Consider the following 25,028-nt stretch of genomic DNA (forward strand, 5'->3'; position numbering starts at 1 on the left):
TTCCACTAACTATTCTGGCCCTCTGGTTCCCATCCACTTGTAACTCTAGTTTAAACCCCACCGTGCAGCATTAACAAATCTTCCTGCTAGGATATTAGTCCCCCTCCAGTTCAGATGCAAACCGTCCCTTCTGTTCAGGTCCACTTTTCCAGAAAAAGAACCCAATGATCCAAAAATCTTATGCCCTCCCTCCTTAGCCATATTTTTAAACTGTATAATCTTCCGAGTTCTGGCCTCACTAGAACGTGGCATGGGATCACAACCTTGGAGGTCATGCCCTTTATCTTAGCTCCTAACTCCCTGAACTCCCTACGCAGAACCTTGTCACTAATCCTACCCATGACATTGATACTTACATGGACCACGACTTCTGGCTGTTCACCCTCCCATTTAAGAATACCACGGACTCGATCTGAGATATTCTGGACCCTGGCACCCGGAAGGCAACATACCATCTGGGAATCTTGTTCTCACCCACAGTACCTGCTGCCCATTCCCCTAACTAATGAATTCCTATATCACAGTATGCCTCTTTCCCCCTTCCCTTCTGAGTCACAGAGGCATTATATACATGAGCTTTTAGTTTGATGCCTTCCTTTATTTCCTCTAGTTATCCAAGGCTAGCTGTCCCTACCCTTCCTTTTAACTGGAATATACTTTTGTTGAGCACTATGAAAAATCTTTTTTAAGGTTTTCCATTCTTCCTCACCTGTCCCACCACATAGCCTGTATTCCTCGTCTACACTAGTCAACTCCTCCCTCATCCCATTGGAGTCTCCCTTGTTTCAGCATAATACATTAAATTTAAAATGAATTATTGCTCCCTCCATTATTATGAGAATTCCAATCATATTGTCATTACTCTTTCCTTAACTACAAGATCATTATTTTACCTGATTTATTACACAGGGTCAGATCTAAGGTAATATTTTCCCTAGTAGGTTCAGTAACATGCTGTTCAGGAAAGTTATCACAAATGCATCTATGAAATGCTGCATAAGACTTCCTTTACCAATTGATTAGCCCAATCTATGTGCAAGTTCAAATCCTACATGACAAATGTTGCTGCATCCTTATATGCGTCAGCTATTTCTTGGTTTATTGCCTGTGTTACTGTAACATTATTATTTGGTGGTCTATAGAAAATTCCCTCCAGTGATTTTTAAAAATTCCTCACCACCCTGAACCCATATTTCTGTAATGGTCACTAAATCATACCACTTTGTACTGATTTGTGCCACAAATTCACTGACCTTGTTTTAGATACAATGGACATTTACATAAAGTACCTTTAGATACATCATCATTTTAGAATCTGGTAATCTTTGTCGCCTTTACATTTGACTTTTCTATCCTTCACTCTTTTCTGAGGTTTCCCTTAGTTTCAACATTGTTTCCCTCTGTCTTTTTGCATGGATTCCCATCTCCCGGCCACATTAACTTAAACCCTCAACAGCACCAGCATACAATCCCCCGAGGAGATTGATCCCAGTCCTGCCCACTCGTAGGCTGTCGAGTTTCCCCCAGAACCTGTCCCAATGCCCCCAGATTCTGAAACCCTCCTTCCTGCATCACTTCTCAAGCTACATATTCATCCCTAACTACTTTGATATTCCTACTGACTAGACACAGACCTCCAGCCTGAATAAGTCCCATTGACCACGATCCTCTGTTTTCCATGGGCAACCCAGTATGGGATATTTACAGTAGTGTTACTGTCATTGGATGAGGGGAGCAAGTGTAGTTGAATAAAAATTCCACTTTGGTAATTCTGGTTAGTTACTAAGTTTCTTCCTTTTCTTTCTCTAATATTTTTGCTCCCGGTCTCTCAGCTTTATATTGAGACATTCTTTGGTTGTGTGGAGCACCTTCCTGCTTTTTGGTTATGCATTCAACAAGTATCTTCAAAGTTATCCAAAGAAAAAGGCATTTTCCTTATTAACTGGAAAATTTCCATTGCTAAAAATCACTGTCATTTTAAGAGGCGTGGCTTGCCTTTAAAATCATATGATCTTGCTAATTTGCTTTCACAAACTAGTAACACTTTATAAATCACTGAATAAGTTGAAGTAAACTAAATCCCGTCAACTTTATCCTTCGTTTTACTCTATTTCCAAACAACTTTTAGGCAGTGATTGCATCCTTGTTCTGTTGGAGAATATCCAAGTGGGTATTTTTTATGTATTACTTACAATATTTGCCAATGAATTCTCTTAAGCTATGAATACAACATCCCATATATTGTCTGGAATTTTATTACATACAGTACTAGGGAATAACAATGCATTCCGTGTGTAAAAAAGAACTTGAAATTAGACCATTTTTGTTTGCAACATAGTTATTGCTATGCCTAATTCCACATTTATTTGATTTTAAATCTACAACTATTCTTTTATTATGACATCTATAAAGAAGCTGGAATGTCAAAAGCAAATCACTTTCTATTACTGCAGGTAAACAGATGATCAACATTTTACATAGGCAAAGTCTGCTGAATACATACAATAAACTCGCTTATTCACAGCTTAGAAGAAACAGGTGAAATGGCTATCAGACAGATTTCAGAAATGTAGTCTACAATCAGCAGGTACAGATCTCTTAACTGTCTTGTCTTCATCTTCAAACACATGAAACAATACTTAATATTAAACAACAGCAGCAGCAGTATGCAATATACTAAAATCCATTACCAAATTCTCAATCTAGAAATAAAAGTTTAAAAATACACTACTGCACTGGTGACATTATGTTCTAAGTATTCTTACTTATAGAAACCATTGTGACTCATTATTCTGAATGCTCATCAAAAAACCATCAATCTATTTTCACAGATCTTGCCACTGGTTTTCCTGGGAGACATATGGAAAGGAGAGGTAAAATATACTAAGATCGAGCTGAGATAGAGAAGAGAAATCAGGTCTGAAATATTCTTGATAACGTTATACCGTTTTCCTTCTTAAGGGCGAATAATGGTTTGACATGCATGTAGGAATGGCAGTCTCACTATAGTTAAATATTTTTGCTTTCCTTTAAAATATTTGATAGGAATATTGCACAGGATTTGCCACCAATAAATGTTGCATTTAACCCTTTTTACATTTTGCATGCTTCTAAATAGCAGATGAAATGCATGCCACAAGCACATACAATCTGGATAAATCAATAAATTTAGGATGTCAATTAGCAAGAAACTCCAATATTCTGCTGGCAGATTTACTTCCATACACTTTCTCCCTAGACAGATCCTTATGAAATGTAGCTGACTGACTGGAATGTATAATATTAAATGCTTGTGAAGACAATGCTAATTCAGAAATCTTACTTCCTAATGACCTCCACCACTGATCTTTTCCTCGTGTTACCGCTGAGTCTGTTGTAGATTAATTGAGATTGATTACTACGATTTTAAAAACTTCCCATCTTTGAACCATGTGCTTCCAAGGGGTGTAGCAAATGACTGGGTGGACCTTTGCTCTTTTGCGTAGGAATTCATTGTATGTCTCAAAGTTGTACCATGCTAGAACGTCATGAACTACACCATTTTACCACTCATTACTGCCAAATAAATGTCTTTTTAGATATTGTAATTTTATAAATTAATACTTGTCCCTATAAAATCAATAATCTCCTTAGAAATCATCTAAGTTTCTAATGCAATTTATCAAAGGATTACTAACAATGTCCATAACCAAGGACTTATTGGGTCCAAATATTGTCAACATCCCTCACTCAACCTCTTTAATGACTTGACGATTTCCCACTTTCTGTTGATTTACACAATTTCATCTCATCTTTCAATTAGATTATTTTTAGTGCTAACAGATTTTAGCCATAAGCATGCAGCTGCAGTTTCATGCAGACAAGGAAATATCTTAATACTTAAATAAGTACAAATCTACTTTCTCCGACCAATTTTTGCCATCAAACGAGCATTAGCTGCTGCCTTTGCCCTCATGTTTTTAGCTTTCGCAATGTTTAAAAGAATATTGAGAATGTTCGTCGGTACATCAAGAGACAAGGTGAATTTGGTTCGACGATTGCTCCTTGCCATATTCTGATACATTTTCCTTTTTAATTGTGTTCGGGTGAGATATTTATATCGAGAAAATGGCAATGTCCTTTTCTCTTTTTCTTCAACCAATGGAGACCTGTCATTTGGTAGGTAGATCATGTCTCTGTCCTTCATTGAGGAGTCTTCAGAAGATTCTTCCTTCATTGCTTCAGAAAGCAGCTCGTTGTTGCACAAATAGCTTTTGTTTAATTTGTACATGTCGTAGCCAAAGCCTGTTCTTGCAGTGCAACATACAATTAGCAGCAACACAAGTTTGGTGAAAGACATCATTTTATCCTGTTCAAAAACAAAATCAAGTCAATTAGATCAGTTCTAATGAGAAGTTATCAGGAAACATTACTTTTGTTTCTCTCTCCACAAATGCTGCCTAACCTGCTGAGTATTTCTGGCATTTTCTTTGTTAAAAAAAAATCTGAGATAAATTGCAACTCAGGAACAACAGTAAATATTTTAATTTACGGTTAGAAAAATAAGTTGTAAATAACTTAAGTTGATTAGAAATACGAGTTTCCCACTTACTCTATAGATAAAGTGCAAGCTATCTGCTACCTGTTTTTGGTAGGCGTAGCCCACTTGAAACTTTTATTAAAAGCATGAAGCTTGCTTTACCATTGGAAATCCTTTGAAGAGTAAAAGTACTGAATAGTGGATAACGAGAGGGATTACACACCACTAGGCATGAGAGTACTGTACAGCCCACAGGACAAGCATTGTGAAGATGTCAATGATAATACTGCTCAAAATAGTTTTGGAATATTTAATATTGTATGTTTTGGATAACACTTGAGATGGCCCATTGTTGGGCTTGTGGCTATAGTAACGTGTTCTTGGTCATAATTTCAGATTAGTTAGGCTGTAGGAGTGGGATAGGAGAGGAGGTTGAGATGGAAGGAATAAAACGAGCATTGTCAAAATCTGTAAGAATAGAACTTGTACAATATCTAAGCTGGCTGGAAACAATTGCCGAAATCTGTTCTGTACATGTATACGTAAAATGAGAAATAAAAATGTATTACACGAGCAAAGTCAGCGTAAGAATGATACATTTCAGCAGTCATCACTAAGTTCAAGTAACAACTGAAGCATGGGTAGGAATTAAATATGCTAGGATGTGGAAATCCTTAAAAAAGTCATGGTGATATGACAAGAGGCAAATTACTATATTAAGGGTAAATATTTCACTAAGGTTAATGTCACAGACAAAATTACCATGCTGCAAAAGAGGATGCACAGCTCTGGTTGGGCTTTTCTGACAAAGCATTTGATACCAGTGGTTACGGTGGAAAATCAATAGGGACGGGAGAAGTACCAGAGGATTAGAAGGTTGCAAACGTTGTTCCCTTGTTCATGAAAGGGAGTACAGATAACCCAGGAAATTATAGACCAGTGAGTCTTATTTCAGTGGTGGGCAAGTTGTTGGAGAAGATCTTGAGAGGCAGGATTTATGAGCATTTGGAGAGACATAATCAATTAGGAATAATCAGCTTGCCTTGTCAAGGGAAGGTCATGCCTTATGAATCTGATTAAATTTTTTGAGGATATAACAAAACACATTGATGAAGGTAGAGCTGTGGATGTAGTGTATATGGATTTCAGTAAGGCATTTGTTAAGTTCCTCATGCGAGGCTCATTCAGAAAGTAATGAGGCATGGGATCCAAGGAGACCTTGCTTTGTGGATCCATAATTGGTTTGCCCACAGAAGGCAAAGGGTGGTGGTCGATGGTTTGTATTCTGCATGGAGGCTGGAGACCAGTGGTGTTCCACAGGAATCTGTTCTGGGACCCTCCTCTTTGTGACTTTTATAAATGACCTGGATGAGGAAGTAGAGGGTGGGTTAGTATGTTTGCTGATGACACAATGGTTGGGGGTGTTGTGGAAAGTCTGGAGGGCTGTCAGAGGTTACAGTGCGGCATTGATAAGATGCAGAACTGGGCTGAGAAGTGGCAGATGGAGTTCAATCAGCTAAGTGTGAAGTGGTTCATTTTGGGAGGTCAAATTTGAAGACAGAATATTAATGGTAAGGCTCATGGCACTGTGGAGGATCAGCGAGATCTTGGGGTCCATGTCCATAGGACACTCAAAGCTGCTATGCAGGTTGACAGTCTTGTTAAGAAGGTGTATGGTGTGTTGGCCTTCATCAGCTGTGGGATTAAGTTCAAGAGCCGTGAGGTAATGTTACAGCTATATAGGACCTCGGTTAGACCCCACTTAGAGTACTGTGTTCAGTTCTGGTCACCTCACTACTGGAAGGATGTGGATACTATAGAGAGTGCAGAGGAGATTTACAAGGATGTTGCTTGGATTGGAGAGCATGCCTTATGAGAATAGGTTGAGTGAACCTGGCCTTTTCTCCTTGGAGCAACGGAGGATGAGAGGTGACCTGATAGAGGTGTATAAGATGATGAGAGGCATTGATCACGTGGATAACCAGAGGCTTTTTCACTGGGTTGAAATGGCTAACACAAGATAGATTTAAGGTACTTGGAAGAAGGTACAAAGGAAATGTAAGAGGTAATTTTTTCACACAGAGAGTGGTGGGTGTGTGGAATGCACTGCCAGCGAAGGTGGTAGAGGCAGATACAATAGGGTCTTTTAAGAGACTCTTAGGTAGGTACATGGAGCTTAGGAAAATAGAAGGCTATGTGTAGGGAAATTCTGAGCAGTTTCTAGAGTAGGTTATATGGTTGGCACAACATTGTGGGCCGAAGGGCCTGTAATGTGCTGTGGATTTCTATATTCTATGTACTGTGTCTATATGAAAATATATTAATACAGTTGACCCTGGTTAAGAGTAAGAAAAAGATTGTAAGGACAATGAAAATAACTTCAATATAGAAGAGATAAATAGAAGTTTTCTGAATTTACTTTGTACTAGTCCTATTCCTTTGCAATTTTTTGTCTTAATAGGATTGGCCCTTCAGGATTGTGGTGTTAACAAATTTCTTCCCCAGAGGGTAGTGAATCTTTGCAACTGAATACATAAAGTGGCTGTGGTGGCCGAGTTACCAAGAATTCAGGATTGAGTTGTAAATATTTTGATAATGAAGCAATCACGGAATAGAAGATTAGCGGAGAAAAGTGGTACTAGGTAAAAGTTCAACCATAATCCTATTGAATAGCAAAGCAAGTACAAAGGGCCATTGAAGTTGGCATAAATTGCTGGTGTTTGCACATGTATAACTTAATGTGGTATTCCAGATGTTGCTGAATGATATTCTCTTCAGGTGTGGTGTTGCAGTATTCACAGAAACAATCTTCCTGTCATTTGTAAAAAATGCCATCCCCTTCTCTCAATTCCTCCGTCTCCGCTGCATCTGCTCTCAGGATGAGGCTTTTCATTCTAGAATGAATGAGATATCCTAATTTTTCAAAGAAAGGGGCTTCCCTTCCTCCACCATCAACACCGCCCTCAACCACATCTTTTCAATTTCACGCACATTTGCTCTTACTCCATCCTCCTGCCACCCTATCAGGGATAGGGTTCCTCTCATCCTCACCTACCACCCACCAGCCTCAGCATCCAGCACATAATTCCCTGAAACTTCCACCACCTCCAAAAGGATCCCACTACCAAGCACATCTTTCACTCCCCCCCCAACTTTCCAGAGGGACTGCTACCTACGCAACTTTCTTGTCTATTCATCCCTCCCCACTGATCTCCCTCCTAGCACTTATCCTTGCAAGCAGAACAAGTGCAAACCTGCCCCTACACCTCCACCTTCACTACCATCCAGAGCCCTAAACAGTTCTTCTAGGTGAGGCGACACTTCACCCATGAGTCTTTTGGGGTCATATACTCTGTTCGGTGCTCCTGGTTTGGCATCTTGTATATTGGTGAGACCCGATGTAAATTGGGAGACCGCTTCGCCAAGCACCTATGCTCTGTCCACCAGAAAGAGTGGGACCTCCCAGTGGCCACCTGTTTTAATTCCATTTTCCATTCTCATTCCGATATGTTGATCCATGGCTTCCTTCACTGTCATGATGTGGCCACATATAGGTTGGAGGAACAACACCTTCTATTCAGTTTGGGAAGCCTCCAACCTGATGGCATGAACATCAATTTCTCTAACTTCTGGTAATGCCCCTACCTCTCCTCCTTCACCATTCCCCATCCCCTTTTCCCTCTCACCTTATCTCCTTGCCCGCCCATCGCCTCCCTCTGTTGTTCCTTCCCCCTTTTCTTTCTTCCATGGCTGTCCATCCCTTTCACCAATCAACTTCCTAGCTCTTTACTTCATCCGTCCCCTTCCGGGTTTCACCTGTCACCTTGTGTTTCTCTCCCACCTCCCTCTATCTTTTAAATCTACTCCTCACTTTTTTTCTCCAGTTCCTGCTGAAGGGTTTCAGCCAGAAACGTTGACTGTACTCTTTTCCTAGATATTGCCTGGCCTGCTGAGTTCCTCCAGCATTTTGTGTGTGTTGCTTCTTTTAAAACTTTTTACAGTACAATTAATGAAAATATTAAATTTTCTGGATGAGTTCTGAGTTTTTAAAATGACATACTAAGTCCCTATTACCACTGAACATAAATAAGTTTTCTCCAACCAAGTTTTAAAATAATTATTTAAAAAATTTAGGGATTTAAATTGATGATGTTTCAACTTCTGACTTAGTTTCCCTTTTAAGATACAAATTTTGATTTGGTTTTTATAAAGTAACTTGTTAATCATTTTATGATTTGCTTTGCAGTTTGCAAGTATTCTTTAATCTGGTTGGCTGTTTAGTTTGTTTGACAACTTTGCTGATCTTGGATGTCAAAACCTATGTACAAATAATGCCAGATTAAAAGACACACATGAATGGAGAAGTTGACGTGAAAGAGCTCCTAGATTAAGTGAGCTGGTTTCTTCAATGTCAGAGTCAAATGTCCTTTTACTGGCACAAGCTAATCTGGTTTGTTAGTTATTTAAGATGCAATTAAAAAGAACAAACTATCATAGCTGATACTCAAAATCAGTGCAAACGTTCAGTATCATGATTATGAAGAAGATTTAAAAACTAAAAATCAAATTTCCATTGCCTGCTCAACTGAATTGAACTGACACATTCTGCTGGAGAGTCATCCATTTCAAATGTTAACTGTTTTTTTCTCCACAAGTGCTGCCAGACTTGTTGAATATTATCAGTAAATTTAAATCAATAAAACTAGAGGCTGGAAATATTTAACAAAAACTAAACAATGCTGGACACACTCAGCAGGTCAGACAAAGTGGTTCACATTTCAGTTCAAAGTTGATGATGCCTGATCTACAGAATATTTATAGTCCTTACCATTTCTTGAGTATTTCCGAAGAGTTTTATGTTATATCTCCAGCTATTGCATTGATTTGCTTTTCAATAAAGCACCTGTAATTTGATCGCTAAAGGTAGAAATGTGAAGGAAATTGAAGATTTTAATGTTGCATGAACAGAAAGAATAATGTGAAATATGATGATTTGTTGCTGTTAAAATCAAGGGGGTGCAATCCTGACACAAAGGGTTAAAATGCCCAAGTTACAAAGGCAGCTAGTGCATAATGCAGAGTCTGTGCCTCAGGTGTTAATTTTTCCCCTCCTCTCATGGTCTTCTGTATTTTTACGAGAACACTTAGATTTTCAGTGCTAAATTACTGATTTGTTTTAATGAAGGGAATATTATTCATGGCAATGCAAAATCTATAATTCTGTTGCAAGTGTCCATAACTGATCTCTCTTTCATGGCTGATTTATTCTCTCTGTAACCTTTGATGTCCTGATTAATCAAGAACCCATCAACCTCTGCCTTAAATATACTCAATGACTTGGCCTGCACAGCTGGCAGTAAATTTACAGATTCAAGACCCTCTGGCTAAAGAAACTTCCCTCATCTTTGTTCTAAATGGATGTTCCTCTATTCAGAGGCTGTGTTCTCTAGTCCTGGACTCCCCCACTATAGAAAACATCCCCTCCACATCCACTCTTTCTAAGCTTTTCAATATTGGATAGGTTTCAATGAGATCCCCCTTATTCTTCTAAACTCCAGAAAGTACAGGCGAAGAGTCATCAAATAGGAACGATTCTCATTTCTGCTCCCTGACATCCTCGCATTTCTGGTATTCTGCTGGTGTCTTTCACAGTGACGACTGGTGCAAAATACTTAACTTGTCCGCCTTTTCTTTGTCCTTCATTACTACTTCTCCAGTGTCATTTTCCAGCAGTCTGACATCCACTCACGTTTTTCTTTTACTCTTTATATATTTGAAAAAACTGTTTGTATTCTCTTTTATATTGCTGACTAGCTTACCTTCATATTTCATCTTTTTTCTTTTTATGGCTTTTTAGTTACCTTCTGTTGGTTTTAAAAGTCCTCTACCATCCCACTAATTTTTGCTGTATGATATTCCCTTTCTTTTGCTTTTATGCTATCTTTGACTTCCCTTGTCAGCCACAGTTGCATCATCCTGCCTTTAGAATACTTTTTCATCTTTGGGATGCCTTCCAAATTGCTCCCAGACACTCCAGCCATTGCTGTACTGCCATCATCCCTCAAAGTGTCCCCTTCCAATCAACTTTGGCCAGCTCCTCTCTCATGCCTTTGTAATTCCCTTTATTCCACTCTAAAACGGATACATTCAATTTTAGCTTCTCCTTCTCAAACTGCAGGGTGAATTATATCCTGTTATGATCACCTCTCCTAAGGGTTCCTTAAGCTCCCTAACAAAATATGGATGATAACATAACACCCCATCCAGAATTGTCATTACCCTAGTGGGCTCAATCACAAGCCGCTCTAAAAAGCCATAATATAGGTATTCTACCTCTTGGGTTCCAGCACCAACCTGATTTTCCAAACATATCTGCATATTGAAATCCCCTATGACTATTGCACCATTGCCTTTTCACATGCCTTTTCTACTTCTTGTTGTGATTTGTAAACCACATCCTGGCTACTATTCAGAGGCCTGTACAGAATATATATCTTATCAGGGTCTTTTTTACCTTTGTAGTTTCTTAACTCTACCCATAAAGATTCCAGATCTTCCGATCCTAGGTCACCTCTTTCTAAGGATTTGTTTTATTTTTTTTAACAACAGAGCTACTTCACCTCTCTGCCTCCCTGCTCGGTACAATGTACATCCTTGGATGTTGAGCTACCACATTAACCCTGCCAATTCCTAGCTACGCTACAAGATTATCTACCTTATTTGGTATACTGTGTGCATTCAAATATAACACTTCCAGTCCTACAGCATCACCCTTTTCGATTTTGGCCCCTGTTACACTTTAACTCATCCTACTGACTGCAATTTTGTCCTGTCATCAGCCTGTCCTTTCTCACTACATCAAGTTGAATACCAACTACCCCATCCTCTGCCCAATCACTCTGGTTCCCACCCTCCCCAATAGCGACAGCAAACCTGCCTGCAGGGATACCATTCCCCTTCGGGTTCAGGTCTAACCTGTCTTTTTTGTACTGTTCATACCTCCTCCAATGATCCAGAAATCTGAAACTCTACCCACTGCATAAGTTGTTCAGCCACGCATTCATCTGCCAAATCATCCTATTTTTACCTGTGTAGGGGCATGGCACAGGCAGCAGACCAGAGATTACTACCTCCGAGGTCCTGCTTTTTGGTTTTCTACCCAACTCCCTACATTCTCTCTTCAGGACCTCTTCCATTTTCCTACCTATGCGGTTGGTACAAATATGTTCCATGACTTCCGGCTGTTCACCGTCCCCCTTTAGAATGCTGTGGGTCTGATCTGAGACATCCCTGATTCTGGCACTTGGGAGGCAACACACCACCCGGGTGTCTCTTTAACGTTCACAGAATCTGCTGTCTGCTGCACTAATTGTGGAGTCCTCTATCACTACTGCACTCCTCTTCTCCCTCTTCCCTTCTGAGCCACAGAGCCAGAGATCAAGTCACCGCGGCTTCCCCTTGGCAGGTCATTCCACACCCCCGCCGCCCCCAGCCCCAGCCCCCAACAATATCCAAAGCAGTATGTATACTTGCATATTCCCTTTCTCTCTCCTGACAGACACCCAGTCACCTGCCTCTTGCAAATTCGGACTGACTGCCTCCCTTAACTCCTATCTATCACTTCCTTATTTTTCCATTTTCCATTTACATCGTATTTCAACTATTTAATACAAATTCCTATTTTGACTTCCATAATGGCAACTACCTATGTACATGTATTACACATTAATTGCACCCTCTTTCCAATTGATGCACTTAGATGCCATGACTAGTGGAAGGCTTTAATTACAATGTGACAAATGCACATAAGAAATTTCCATTCCAAACAAACAATTGTAATTTATAACAGAATTATAAATAGAAATACAGAATATAAAATTGAGAAGTGAGTAAAGTCTGCACACTCTGGTATAATTCTTCATCTGCCCTTTAATAGCATTTCTTCATCTAAAGACTACTGTAAAATTGATAATTTGCTATCTGACGATTACAAAATACCATGGGTTTGGATATGGCTCTGTAATATTTATCTTGCTTGCTTTCCACTTACCAGGGCTCTGGTTTCTGCACACCATTAAATTTACACAGTGTTATTAAACTGTGCAAAATCTAAAAAGTCAATATAAATTGTGTTTGTCTATAAAAAGATATGACATCCAATGGTCCAGTAAATTTGGCAATCTGTTACTAAAGTCTCAAGTGTGCTGGGCTGCAGGAGTTTTATTTTGTGCAATGAAAATCAATTTGTGTGAATTTCCATTGGATTCTCCTATTGGAAATTTTTAGCAAAATCACTGAAATATTTTGAAAAGCTGCATAAATTCTCAAAAGTCACAAAACATTGCTGTTTCCATATTTATGTAAATAATTATTTGAGGGAATGACAAATCACAAATATGCAATTTAGTTTTTAGGACCAGTAAGTTTAAGTAGTAATTATGGCTTAGCTTACCATAATAAAAATTTTTGCTTACCCTTAATACACCTGAAATACCATTTTCAGTGTTATTAACAACGCACACAAAATGCTGGAGGAACTCAGCAGGTCAGGCAGCATCTATGGAGGGAAATGAACAGTTGATATTTTGGGCCAAGATCCTTCATAAGTCAAGGGTCTCGGCTGTATGTGCTAATAATTTTATCATTATTCTTATCAACAATTCCTGATTTGTATTTACCATTTTAAGTATATCATCTGATGTATAACAGATGCATATTAAATGCAAGTTTGTTAATGGATGTTACATGGTACTGCCTGCACTAATTCACAAGATATGCCATTCAATATTGTAGATGTTGAAAATTATCAGGCTATATATTTATATTTTAAAACCACAATATCTCACTATTATCAAAATGGATTTTATTTAAGTATTATTGTTTTCAGGTTCAAATTACTCGAACATGTCAGTACCTTCAATAAAAACCATAAATCTATGTCCAAAATTGCTTCTGCTTTCAGTCTGGTATGATAATTATCTTAAAACAGCACAGACCAGGTTGAAGATATCTGAAATGCAGGCAGGCTGCCAGTTAGTAGTTTTGAAATTTTTGGGGTTTCCTAACATTGAAAGGAAGATTGAGAACTGGGGTGGGAGGATCCTGAACATGGGACATTAATCATATTATCATGGACTTTTATTAAATACCGTAAAAATATTTCCACTTTCACGGTGTGGGTGGATGTTATCATTGACAATTTGAAATATTTAGGCTACATTAAAGAAAGCTAACTTAGTATTTGAAAATTGATTTTTAAAAATGCACATTTTTAAAGGTGAGCAACTTTTTCATTAGGTCAGTGTGTTTATTCAATTCAATCAGAGCTTTAAACATACATACACAAAAATAATAAAAGAAACTGCTTCTCTGTTCTTATACACAGCATTATTTTGTGAGAGTCTGTTAAAGAAAAATTGTTTTTTTTTAAATCTCTTCAATTGCCCACATGCACCTAGATATCAAAAAATTTACTTTAACTCAACTATGTCAGGATCACTGATATCTCTGTCGGAGGTTCTTTCAACAATCAAAAATTGAACAATGATTTTATAACCCTTCTCAATGTTTCTGAAAAAAAAATGAAGGAAAATCCTGGAATGTAGGCCAGATTAAGAATTACTACAATGGAGGAGTTCTAAATAACTAGGTAATTTCCAAGATCACTGGGAGTGCCCCTGACCATCGGAAGAGTGCTACTAGAGATGGGGAGCAAACAAAGATAAACCAAAATTATTTTGTTGTCTAAAGATGATATTTATAAAGTAAAACAATCCATTCTTATGAGACTTTTATTTTCTTGTCATCATATTTCTTACCCATCTCTAGGTAACATTGAGAATGTGTCCTTGTAGTGGAAGATACTCAGTAGGATTGTTGGGTAAGGAGTTCAAGGATTCAGACCCAATGATGATAAACAACAAAGTCAGGATGAAAAGTGACTCGGAAGGGAATCTGCAGGTAGTGGTATTCTCACGGACCTGCTGCTTGGATTTCTTAGTGATGGAGATTGCAGTTCTAGGAGGTTGGCATGCCAGTCAAGTGGGATGTTTTGTTTTGGATCGTGCCAGGCTTCATGAGTGTTTCTGCAGCACCACTCATTCAGGCAATCTGGAGCTTATTCCATCAAGCTCACAGCTAGTACTTTGTTGACGGTGAAAAGGCTACACGATATCAAGCCTCTCACCCCTTGCTGTAGTTACCATTTATTTGGCTGACTCAGGTGAATAGTGACTGCTAAGATGTTGTATTCATTTTTAATGCAAAGGAATGTCAAGTGTTGGTCACTAGATTCTTTATTGTTGGAGGGTACCATCAACAATACTCGATATTTATCAACTCATGCTTGAATCTTGTCTAGATCTTGTTGCAGAAAAGCATGAATCACTTTTGTTTTGAGGAGCTGGGGAATAGATTTCATCATGGAACATCGCCATTAATGACCATTTGATGGAAGGTAGATCATTAATCAGCTGTTAATACTGTGAAAAGAAAATTAACATCGGTTAACTCCTCAAACATGGAACCTTCATTAAGCGTTAATTCTTTTTCTCGAACTCCAAATAAAAACCAACTGCAAAATCTCAAAGGAAAATAGCTTAATGTGGAATAGCATAGCACATCCAGAGATCCTTCTTCTTCTGATATCCATCTACGCTGACCAAAATGCCAATTTAAACAAATCTGATCTGCTTACATGTGGTCGTTTTATCTCCATTCCCTGCCTAATATGTTTATATCCAAACGTCTCTTGAATTTTGCCATTGGATCCATTTCCCCCAGTTCCTTGGCAGAGTGCTCTGAGTATTTACAACCACGTGGAAAACAAAAGGAATTTGCCTCGAAAAATGTCCTTTAAAAACTTACCCCACTCATCTTAAATCTATGCCCCAAGAATTTGACATTTTCAATCTGGGAAAAAAGACTATCTACCCGATATATGCTTCTCATAAATCTATCTACTTTTATCAGACTGCCCCTTAGCCTTCAGTGTTTCAGAGAATCCAAGTTTGTCCAACTTCTTTTTATAGGTAACACTCTCCAATTCAGGCAACATCCTGGTGAATTTCTTCTTCATCCTCTCTGAAGTCCCCACATTCTTTCTATAATGTGGTGACCAGAACTGCACGAGTTACCTTTTTTCTGTGTTGAAGAACTTGAAGTATTTATAGATTGGATCGTCTTTATTTAGTGTCAATGGGCAGTTCAAACTTCTGTATGCTTCCTAACTGTTGTATTAACTGCCGCATCTTGCAGAGCTGCAAAATTTTTTTATATAAAATAGGAAAACCTACTGATCTATGTCAGAAAATTATGCAAGCTTCATGCACTGAAATTTCTGCCCTGAAATATAACAACTTCAGTATGTACAGGAACAGCATAAATATAAGAAGTTTTCTAACTAAATTCCCTCAGTACAATTGAGAATTTTTGTCTTTCCATCTGACAGGCACCGCAGTTGAACGGTTGAGCCTCACCTGTAAATAGATAGGTATGGCTCTGATCTCCTGGATATTTTCTTTTGGTATTACCCTCATTCTACAAAAGGTGTGGGATTACATTATTAGTACGGGGAGAGGTCAGTGGTTTCAGCATTAAAATTGCTTATGATATTCCAGTGAGTTATTAAACACTGTAAACATTAGAGAAGGAAGTATTTGAAAATAATCCTAGAACATGACAGTGATGACAGCATTATCCAGGGTGAAACGATAGGCCAGGGAATCAACAACTGATCATGATATACAAGATTTCTCACCTCCAGAAAACCCATCCTATTCCTTTTTTTCTTACAAATCAGCCCTACTAATGATTATGCACACTAGCATTAAAGTTTAGTGAAAAGAATGAACTATAATAAAACTGGATAAAACTCTACAGCACACATTATGCAAATGATTTCCAGTAGCCACAAAGATGAACAGGGTTTCATTAATGTGTACATCAGCAAGTAGAAATAGAGTTTACCTAAACATGGGTTACATCTTTGTCTTTTGTTCTGACAACAGTCAGGTTACACGTTTGTGGACATCTACAATTACTTTAAGATGATCTTGGACCTGAAGTGAATCAGAACAGGGGCCAAGTCATGTTCTTGGGCAGTTTTTTTGTTAAAATAAAGAGACAGAAGGAATAATTTTGCCAAGACTAGATGGATGTGTGATACTGCCTTGCCTTTACCGTGGGAGACCAGGTGATAAACTGCAAAATACATTTGCTGTTGCTCCATGGGTCCTAAGTCTCATTCAATCTCCACAGTATTGTTATGAAGGTATTGATCATTTTGTCTGGAGGTCTAAGATAAAACACATCCATAGAATCACCATGCTGAAGGTATAGAAAAAGGAGAGTCCATTATCAAGCCCAGTGAAATTCTGTACCCTTCAATGAGGTCATCTCACATTTTTCTAAATTCAGTGGAGTATGAAGCTATTCTCCTCCTTCTGGAGTACTTTTCTTACACTCCCTCTAGCACAAATACATCTAACCTCCTTGGCTTGAAGCTAATCATGTATACAATATTCCTGTTGTAGTCTCACTAGGTCCTTATACAATTTCAGGAATGTTTTTAGTCTTGTATAAAGTCCTCTTGTAATGGCCAATACACAGTTACCTTCCAAATGCTTATTGTAACTGCATGTTTACTGAGGAATTCATGTGTAAGAACACAGGTTCCTCTGAACATCATTTTTCAATCTCTATAATTTACCAACTGGAGATGAGCCTTAGGTATGAGTACTTGAAGTGAATATGCCAGGCTAATCGTCACCCATATGTATAATAAAAGGAAAGTACTTATGAGAATTAGTTCTATGCAACTTTAGATTACCAACTGAACAAGGGCAGGAGATACAATTAAGATGGACGTCTGGAGATTACAATAACTTCCTGCACTGTACACATTTCTACTTTTTATCAGAAATTCAGCTAGGTGAATCCCAATTTTTTCATCTTTTTCATATTTCAAAACTGAGAGTATATACAAATGATCATTAAGTGCACCAATAAGCAGGTTCCCTTTCTTAAAATAAAACAATACAATCAGAAATGCATTCCATTTTACCAGGAGTACTGCACTGTTTGAATGCTTTTTGGTGCAGACATAAAGTTCTCTATTCAAACACTTCCAATATTTGTCTCAGGTATCAGAACGAAGAACAAGGGAACAGTGAGAAAGGAATGTCTGAGAAAATAAACGTATTTTGTAAACACAATCTCAACAGTTTTGACAGGTATTCTAGAAATGGATAAATCATGCTCCCAACAGTCTTTTAATGTGTGATTTCATATATCACATTCAAATTCTGAAAATCATTATACTATTTACAATATAATTTGGCTACTTACAAGATGCCTTGAGGTGGTGGTTACTGTTTGGACAATAATTTTTCTGAGTTCTTGCGTTCCAAAAGACCAACTACTTTTCCTCTAATTTCCCCAAGGAATCTCAATTGAAATTTCTGAAAATATACATGTACCTTCTTTTGTTGCCTTTTGAGAAGTTTCTTAATCCACTGCATTTTGAAAAAATTTATTCATTTACAGGTTGTGGGCACCACCAGCTAATCCAGCATTTATTGCCCATCCCTAGTTGCCCTTTTGAAGGTGGTGATGAGCTTTAAACTGTGGGAAACCTGCAATTCTCAGTAGTAAGCCTTTTGAGAGTATATCTGCAATGTAAGGGTTAAAAACAGATCTTTTTACTTGGAATAATATTGTTGATTCACAGTATTCATAATGAGCAAGCCTGTTAGTTAGAATGATGAGTGAAACACATAAGGTCTTGATTCATGAATTTAATGAGGCCTTTAAGTACACAGATGTAAGCCATTAAGGAACGTGATAACTTGTTTCTCTAAGGATGATTGAAACAGGTTTGGTCGGCAAAGTAAAGTCTTAACTACTAAGATTTTTGGAAGCAAGCAAGTCTAGTACAGTGGAAATGTTAAATACCCGCTATACAACCATAATTAAGAAATAGTTTCAGAATTTTAGCTAACAGGTAGATTAGAAATGGAGTGCAGGCTTTTTTAATTATGCAAGTGTGAGCATAATTCTGTCCTCGGAATGGAATTGGAATTGGTACCAGGACCTCCAAGCCAGCCATCATAAATCGGAGTCCAATAATCCGAAGGGTGTAAAACTTGCTACTGTATCAGTTATTCTGTAATTTATTTGAAAATTTTTTTGCTAATTCTTTGCATCACTTAGTAGAAGGGCACAGAAATTATTCTATTATTATATTACACATTATTTTAAACTTAGTGTTTTATGTTTTCTTTATCACTTATTATACTCTGATAAAATACCCTGCCACAACCTTGAAGTGTTTTTTCTTCATTATTGATCCAAATCCTTGAAACCAGCTTATCTTTCCCTCACAACATTCCAGAGTGTTTGTAGTCCAACAAGCCCATTCCAATTTCTATTGGTGCCAGCAATTCAGATCTTTTGCCTTTCGAGTAAATGCAGGATTGTTCAGAATGTTCTAATGGTGTTAATTTCTTTTAATCCTATGGAAGAAAGATCCTTTTGCAGCTTTTGCACTCGAGACAGGCTGAGACCTCCATTTTAAAAAGCTTTATCAAATTTATATAGCTATATAGTATATATACCAAAGAAAACAAACAGGCTATGTGAAACTCATGCTTCGTTTTAGTTTCTTTAATCTTAATTTTGACTTCAGAGAAGTCAATTGCTGTGACAAAACAATGAACTGAAATACAGTGGATTCCACTTAATTGGACCATTGGTTAATCGGGGCAGGCACTTATTTGGGACAACTCTTAAAGAACAAAAACTATCGAGAAATAGCCAGGATTCCCTTCGTTTATTTGGGACACTATGCCACTTAATTTGGGCAGGAAACTGTTGACAAACAGTTTCTAACTAGTGTCAGTCATGTGCACTTGCGTGGCCATTAGACATTACACTGTACTACAAGAGAAGTTTTAAAATACTGTTAGTTATATGTGTTTGTCTTCAAAAAGCAGTGATTTTTATCACTGATAGTCAGTGGCAAATAACCAGTAAGACAATTCTGAATTGTTTCGCTCTCTGCAGTTTCTAGTATTCAGGTTTGGAGATGCCAGAAATGGCCGGCAGTAAAAATAACATTTTCACTACTTCAACAAGTTAGGAACGATGAAGAATTTGAAGGCATCGACAATTATCTTGAATCTTACAATGAAAATGATTTGGAGGTTGCAATCGTCAACAGCATTGTATGAAGGTAGTGCATAATCTGCACTAGGTGTCTGCGCTGATTTTGTTCATTTACAATCAAAAGAACATAGTGTAGGATGAAATCCTCTGTCAATATCCTCCGTAGGTATATCTGTACATCATTCAAAATCACCTTTGATGATTGTCTCCTGTCTGAAATTTATTTATTTCCTTATTATGAGATTCTGATATTGTTAGAGAATATGTTTCTATATGTATGATATCACATATAACAGCTGTTGAAATTTGAGGTATCAAATAATGCCATCAATTAATTTGAGTTTCATTACTTACTACAAAAAAAAGAGGGCTATGGGTAACCCTAGGTAATTTCTAAAGTAGATACATGTTTGACACAGCATTGTGGGCCGAAGGGCCTGTATTGTGCTGCAGGTTTTCTATGGTTTTTTTTGTTTTAATAAATATTAGGAACTAATACAGTTTATAGTACTGTAGTAGTATTGGTAGGGTTTTATTTTGTTCTGCATTTCATTTAAATACATAATTTGTTGCTCAGTTACATGGTAGCTTGTCTTTTTTTATACCTTTTAAACTATTTCCATGAAACTTTGGCTAATTGAGCAAAAATGTACTGGTCCTGATGTGTGCAAATTAACTGGAATTCACCATGTTTCATGAATGATTCAATAATATTTTATTAGTACATTCTCTTGCCTCATCTTCAAAATTGGTTATGTCACAAGCTCTTAATTCTTCTCCTTCCAAGAAGGACCTTTGTTGACATTATGTGCTCTGGTTTGCAACTGCCTTACTTGGAATCAATTAATAAACTGAGATGGCAAAATGAACAATGCTTCAGGAAAGTGCACAGATACAAACTTTGAAGTATAGTTGACTGTTTTCCTGATATGTTGCTCATGTAACCAGGATGCACTAAGTGTGAATGGGATGTGTCTGTGTAGATATATCAGGTAGTTTTATTGTGTGCATGATCATGCTTACCACATTTTCTTTAAAATACTGCACAACTTAATGGAAGTGCAAAAATGAATCAATAAGTTTGGCATTTCCATGGTCACAAAGTTCATTGTGGACAATTCAGCTTCTAGTTTCTATCAGGTTTGAAAGACCTTCACAGCAAAGCAAAGCTGCAAGGCACTCTATAGTAATATTAGTAAGAAAGCAACACACATTTGTATTGTAGTTGCAAAACTGGGTGTGCCCACATACAGTGAGGGATGAATGTGAGAAACAAGTCAAGTTTATTGACATTTAACTACTTGTATATACAGTACATGTATACTGTCAAACGAGACAATGTTTTTCTAGACCAGGGTGTAAAGCACAGTAGTACACATAACACACAACTTAGGAAAGCGAGGATAAAAATCTACAGTTGAGTTACACATGAACAATGTAAAGTGCATAAATTAAATACTCTCAGATACAGAATTGGTGACAGTTGAATGTGATGTGACATAGAGTTCAGAAACCCAAAGGCTTGAGGGAAGAAATTGTTTCCAATCCTGACTTTTCTAGTTTTTAGTTTTTATGCATCAGACTCTTGGCTGATGGTAGAAAGTTAAAGACGATGCTGGATGGATGGGTGGGATCCTTGACAATACCAAGGGCCCTACGTATGCAGTACTCCTAATAAAAGTCCCCGATGGATAGTGTCCTCTATGATCCTCTCAGTCATTCTCACAGCCCTTTGTAGGGACTTCTAGTGCAGAGCTCGGTTGCTCCCATACAAGATGGAGATGCAACTTGTCAGGACACTCTCAATGGTGCTCCTGTAAAACCAGGCCTTACAGCAGGGGAAAGGGTGCTTCAGTGCAAGTTAAAGTTTAAGTGGAGCTGCTTTTAGGTAGCTTGGCACAGAAAATGACCGTAGAATTTTCCCTGATGGTCCAGGTGAGATTGGGCAGGAAGATGCTGTTACAACCACAGATTTGGCAGTGCAGTAGATGCGGCAATTGCACTCGTGATTATGCGTGTCAGCTAATTATTATTTCATTGTGATAGTATTTAACTCCATATTCATTCCGTCGTAGTATTTGTGCAGACTTGAACGCAGGACAGAGCCAATGTTTCACTGTCTGTTTGCATTTGGTCTTGCCTGAGAAAATTGGACTGTCGAGTCAACTGACTCTGAAGACTAGCGGTACTCGTTTTATTCTTAGTTGTTCCTTTCAGCCATAGTGTAGGCTTCGTTTTCCATTTGACAGTTTTAGTTAACGGCCCTGTTTGGCCTAGCGTTTATTTTTTTCTTTTTTCCTTTAACATTGTTCTCATTAAAGTCTGTGAAATATCGACCTGCTTCAGTGCCTCTCACTCCACACTTGGGCCATGTCTGAACCAGGTGACAGATGCTGCTCAGATACTCCAGCAGCTAACCCTTGCTCCACAACACCAAATTCCTTGTCAAATGTTTCTGTTCCCATGTATCGCAGAACACCTCAAATGATTATTTTGATTGGATCCATTGCTTGAAATAGTGGTTCCCACTGAGATCTGGTGTTTTAAAAGCTTCAGTCGTGGAGGAGATCATGAAGGTTTAAAAAAGCCCCAGCAGTACCAATATATAGTGCACATTAGAGTTCCGAACAGAAACGGGTTCTTTAGCCCAATTTGTCCATGCTGATCAAGCTGCTTACCCAAGTGAATCTCACTTGCCTGCGTTCCTCTAAATCTGTGCTATCTGTTCACTTGTTCAAATGTCTTTTAAACACTGTTATTGTACTTGCGTCTATTACATTTTCTGGTAGCTTGTTCCACATACTCACCAATCTTTGTGGAAAAAAAATGTTACAGCCTTGTTTAATTCTTCCACCTTTCATAGTGGACTTAGCACTGAATCTTGCCAGACCCATTACTCACAGGTCTCCAAAATGAGAAACAACCCTCCACTATCACCCCTAACTTTCATCAAGCTAATTTTGTATTAGATTTGTTAGTTCACCCTGTATCTATGTGACCTAACCTTCTGGACCAGTCCACCCTATGGGATCATGTCAAAGGCCATGCTAAAGTCCGTGAGGACAAATCCCTCATTAATCCTCTTGGTCATCTCATCAAAAACGCAATTCAAATTCACAAGACCCAGTTTCCCACGCTAACTATCCCTAATCATCCCTTGTGTTTCAAAATGGGAAGATAATGTTTGTCAGAATCCCCTCCAGTAAATTTCTCACAATTGATGTTCGACTCACCAGCCTGTAGTTTTCTAGCTTGTTCTTGCAGCTTTTCATAAATAAAAGCAAAACATTAGCCACCCTTCAGTTTTCTGCTACCCCAATATTTCATGTTTCAGAATTCAGTTTTTTAGAACAGCACCACTGAAGCTGGCAGTTTAAAATTAGTAGATTTATTGTCTAAACTTGCATCTCGAAGTAATTATTGATTATTTTCTGCTTTGTTTTGTTGAAAAATATTTTCAGCAATTGTTAAAAGGCAAGTATTTTTAATGTTACTATTATAAATACCCTGTACTAATTTTGTAAGCTGAAAAATACTTTTGGAAGTTATACCTTTAATAGGTTTTAGAATATTTAGGGAAAAATTACATTAAGTACATGTTTTGCACAGCATTGTAGGCCGAAGGGCCTTTATTATGCTGTAGGTTTTCTATATTAAACATTTCTCTTATTGGATTGTCAAACTTGGGTTGTTTTCTCTGGAGTGACAGAGGCTGAGAGAGGATCTAATGAGGTTTAAAAGCTTATGAGAGGCATAGATAGAGCAGACAGACAATATCTTTCTTCGAGGGGTGATATGTCTAATACCAGAGGGTAGGTATTTAAGGTGAGAGGGGGTAATTTCAAAGGAGATGTGAGGGACAAGGTTTAACAAAAGAGTGGTGTATGACTGGAATGCACCATCTGGGCTGGTGGTATGGCAGAAACAGTAAGAGACATTAAGATAGGCACATAGATGTGAGATAAAAGCAAAGATATGGACACCGTGTAGACAGAAGAGATTTGTTAGCCATTTGATTACCAATTTAATTGGCTCAGTGTAACACTGTGGGCTGAAGGGCCCGTTCCTGTGCTTACTTTTCTATATTCTATTAATATATTTTATTATTCTTAGAACTTGGTTATATTTTCCACATCATTAATTATTATTAAGTGATGGTGTATAATATAGTTTTCTTTGTCCTTAGCCCTCCCTAATCATCATTTTCACACCCTAATTCTCTTTATTTTACAATCTGTTGGTTTAAAAGTTGCAGATAGTGCAGGCATGCATCTTTCCCTGTCTAGTTATTTCATTTTAAACCCTATATTTCTGCCTTTCTCTTGTAAACTGAGATCTAAAACATGGCTGAGTGACGTGCACTAGATAAAAAGGCATCTTGGTCAGTTATCTTATACTTGCTACCATTATCTCAAATATTGATTAGTATTGTACATTTTAGTTAATGATGATTTGCATTAGGTGAATCACTAGGCAAGCATATCCTGCAGATAAGACAGACCAGAGAGCTTACAAATGAATTTTGTTCCTGGAAAATCAGATGTGAACTTTAATGAAACATTCTGTAGAAAGCTGGGTATGCACAAGGAAATATTCAGTAGCTTTAGGCTCCTCCTGACTGCATGACTAACAATATGGGGTCAGGGTCCAAATTTAACTTTGTAGAAATCTTTGTGTGGAGGCTGGGATTCATCCGTTTCAGTGTGGAAATATAAATCCAGCTCTGTCAAATACTTTGACCATTACAAAAATAACTGATAGCTTGTTTAACTTTGGCAGCAACATATAAAAGCAATGCGTGAGTTCCGCAGTGGAAGCCTAGAAATGTGCCATTATAATTCTAAATATATGCTCTTAAGTATGTTCACAGAAACTGGCACTCCAGTAATCTAGGATTTGTAAGGCACTGCCTCAGGTGAGCAGTAGTGATTATGGAGGACAAAATTTCCCCTCTTCTTGGGAGGAAAACTACATTAACAATCCCATTTCTGCTAATTTAGTGATGTACTTACTCCTTCCTGCCACCTGGCACTTCCAGACTGCTAGCTGCTGCTTATGGCAAGCAAGTAGTATGAAATTCCCGCAGAGATACTTGGAGTCAAATTTCTATATATCCATCTCCACTTGAAGTCAGCAAACACTTGGTAGTCAGTTGAAACAAACCCTGTAAGAGCAATAGTGTAGGCAAACACATGCAGACGACAGGTGCAAGGGAATACCGATTAGTAGATATTTCCAATGTCTTTGCTACAAAGGTATGCATAGAAATTGGAATGTCGACCTGACTTGGTATTATAATTAATAATTATGATCAAAGCAGATGTTAAGGTGATATCAATGGATG

General features: G+C 37.9%; 1 protein-coding gene and 1 long non-coding RNA gene across 2 annotated transcripts in view; both read right to left on the bottom strand.

Moving 5' to 3' along the window:
• Positions 1-3,895: 3,895 nt before the first annotated feature.
• Positions 3,896-4,270, bottom strand: ucn3l (urocortin 3, like). The gene has a single exon (XM_063072220.1). The coding sequence runs from the start codon at positions 4,268-4,270 to the stop codon at positions 3,896-3,898; it is 375 nt and encodes a 124-aa protein (XP_062928290.1).
• A 5,084-nt stretch (positions 4,271-9,354) lies between these two features.
• LOC134359238 (uncharacterized) overlaps positions 9,355-25,028 on the bottom strand; it is a 51,233-nt gene continuing 35,559 nt past the window's right edge. Inside the window, exons 2-3 of the long non-coding RNA XR_010021070.1 lie at positions 12,994-13,076; positions 9,355-9,436 (exon numbers count right to left, since the gene is read on the bottom strand). This is a non-coding gene — a long non-coding RNA (uncharacterized LOC134359238). The remainder of the gene's footprint in view (positions 9,437-12,993; positions 13,077-25,028) is intronic.

This window comes from Mobula hypostoma, chromosome 20 (assembly GCF_963921235.1).
Source record: "Mobula hypostoma chromosome 20, sMobHyp1.1, whole genome shotgun sequence".
NCBI lineage: Eukaryota > Metazoa > Chordata > Chondrichthyes > Myliobatiformes > Myliobatidae > Mobula > Mobula hypostoma.

Bases quoted from the DNA above. Each gene is read 5' to 3' on its own strand.
- ucn3l (XM_063072220.1), bottom strand. From the start codon at position 4,270: ATGTACAAATTAAACAAAAGCTATTTGTGCAACAACGAGCTGCTTTCT.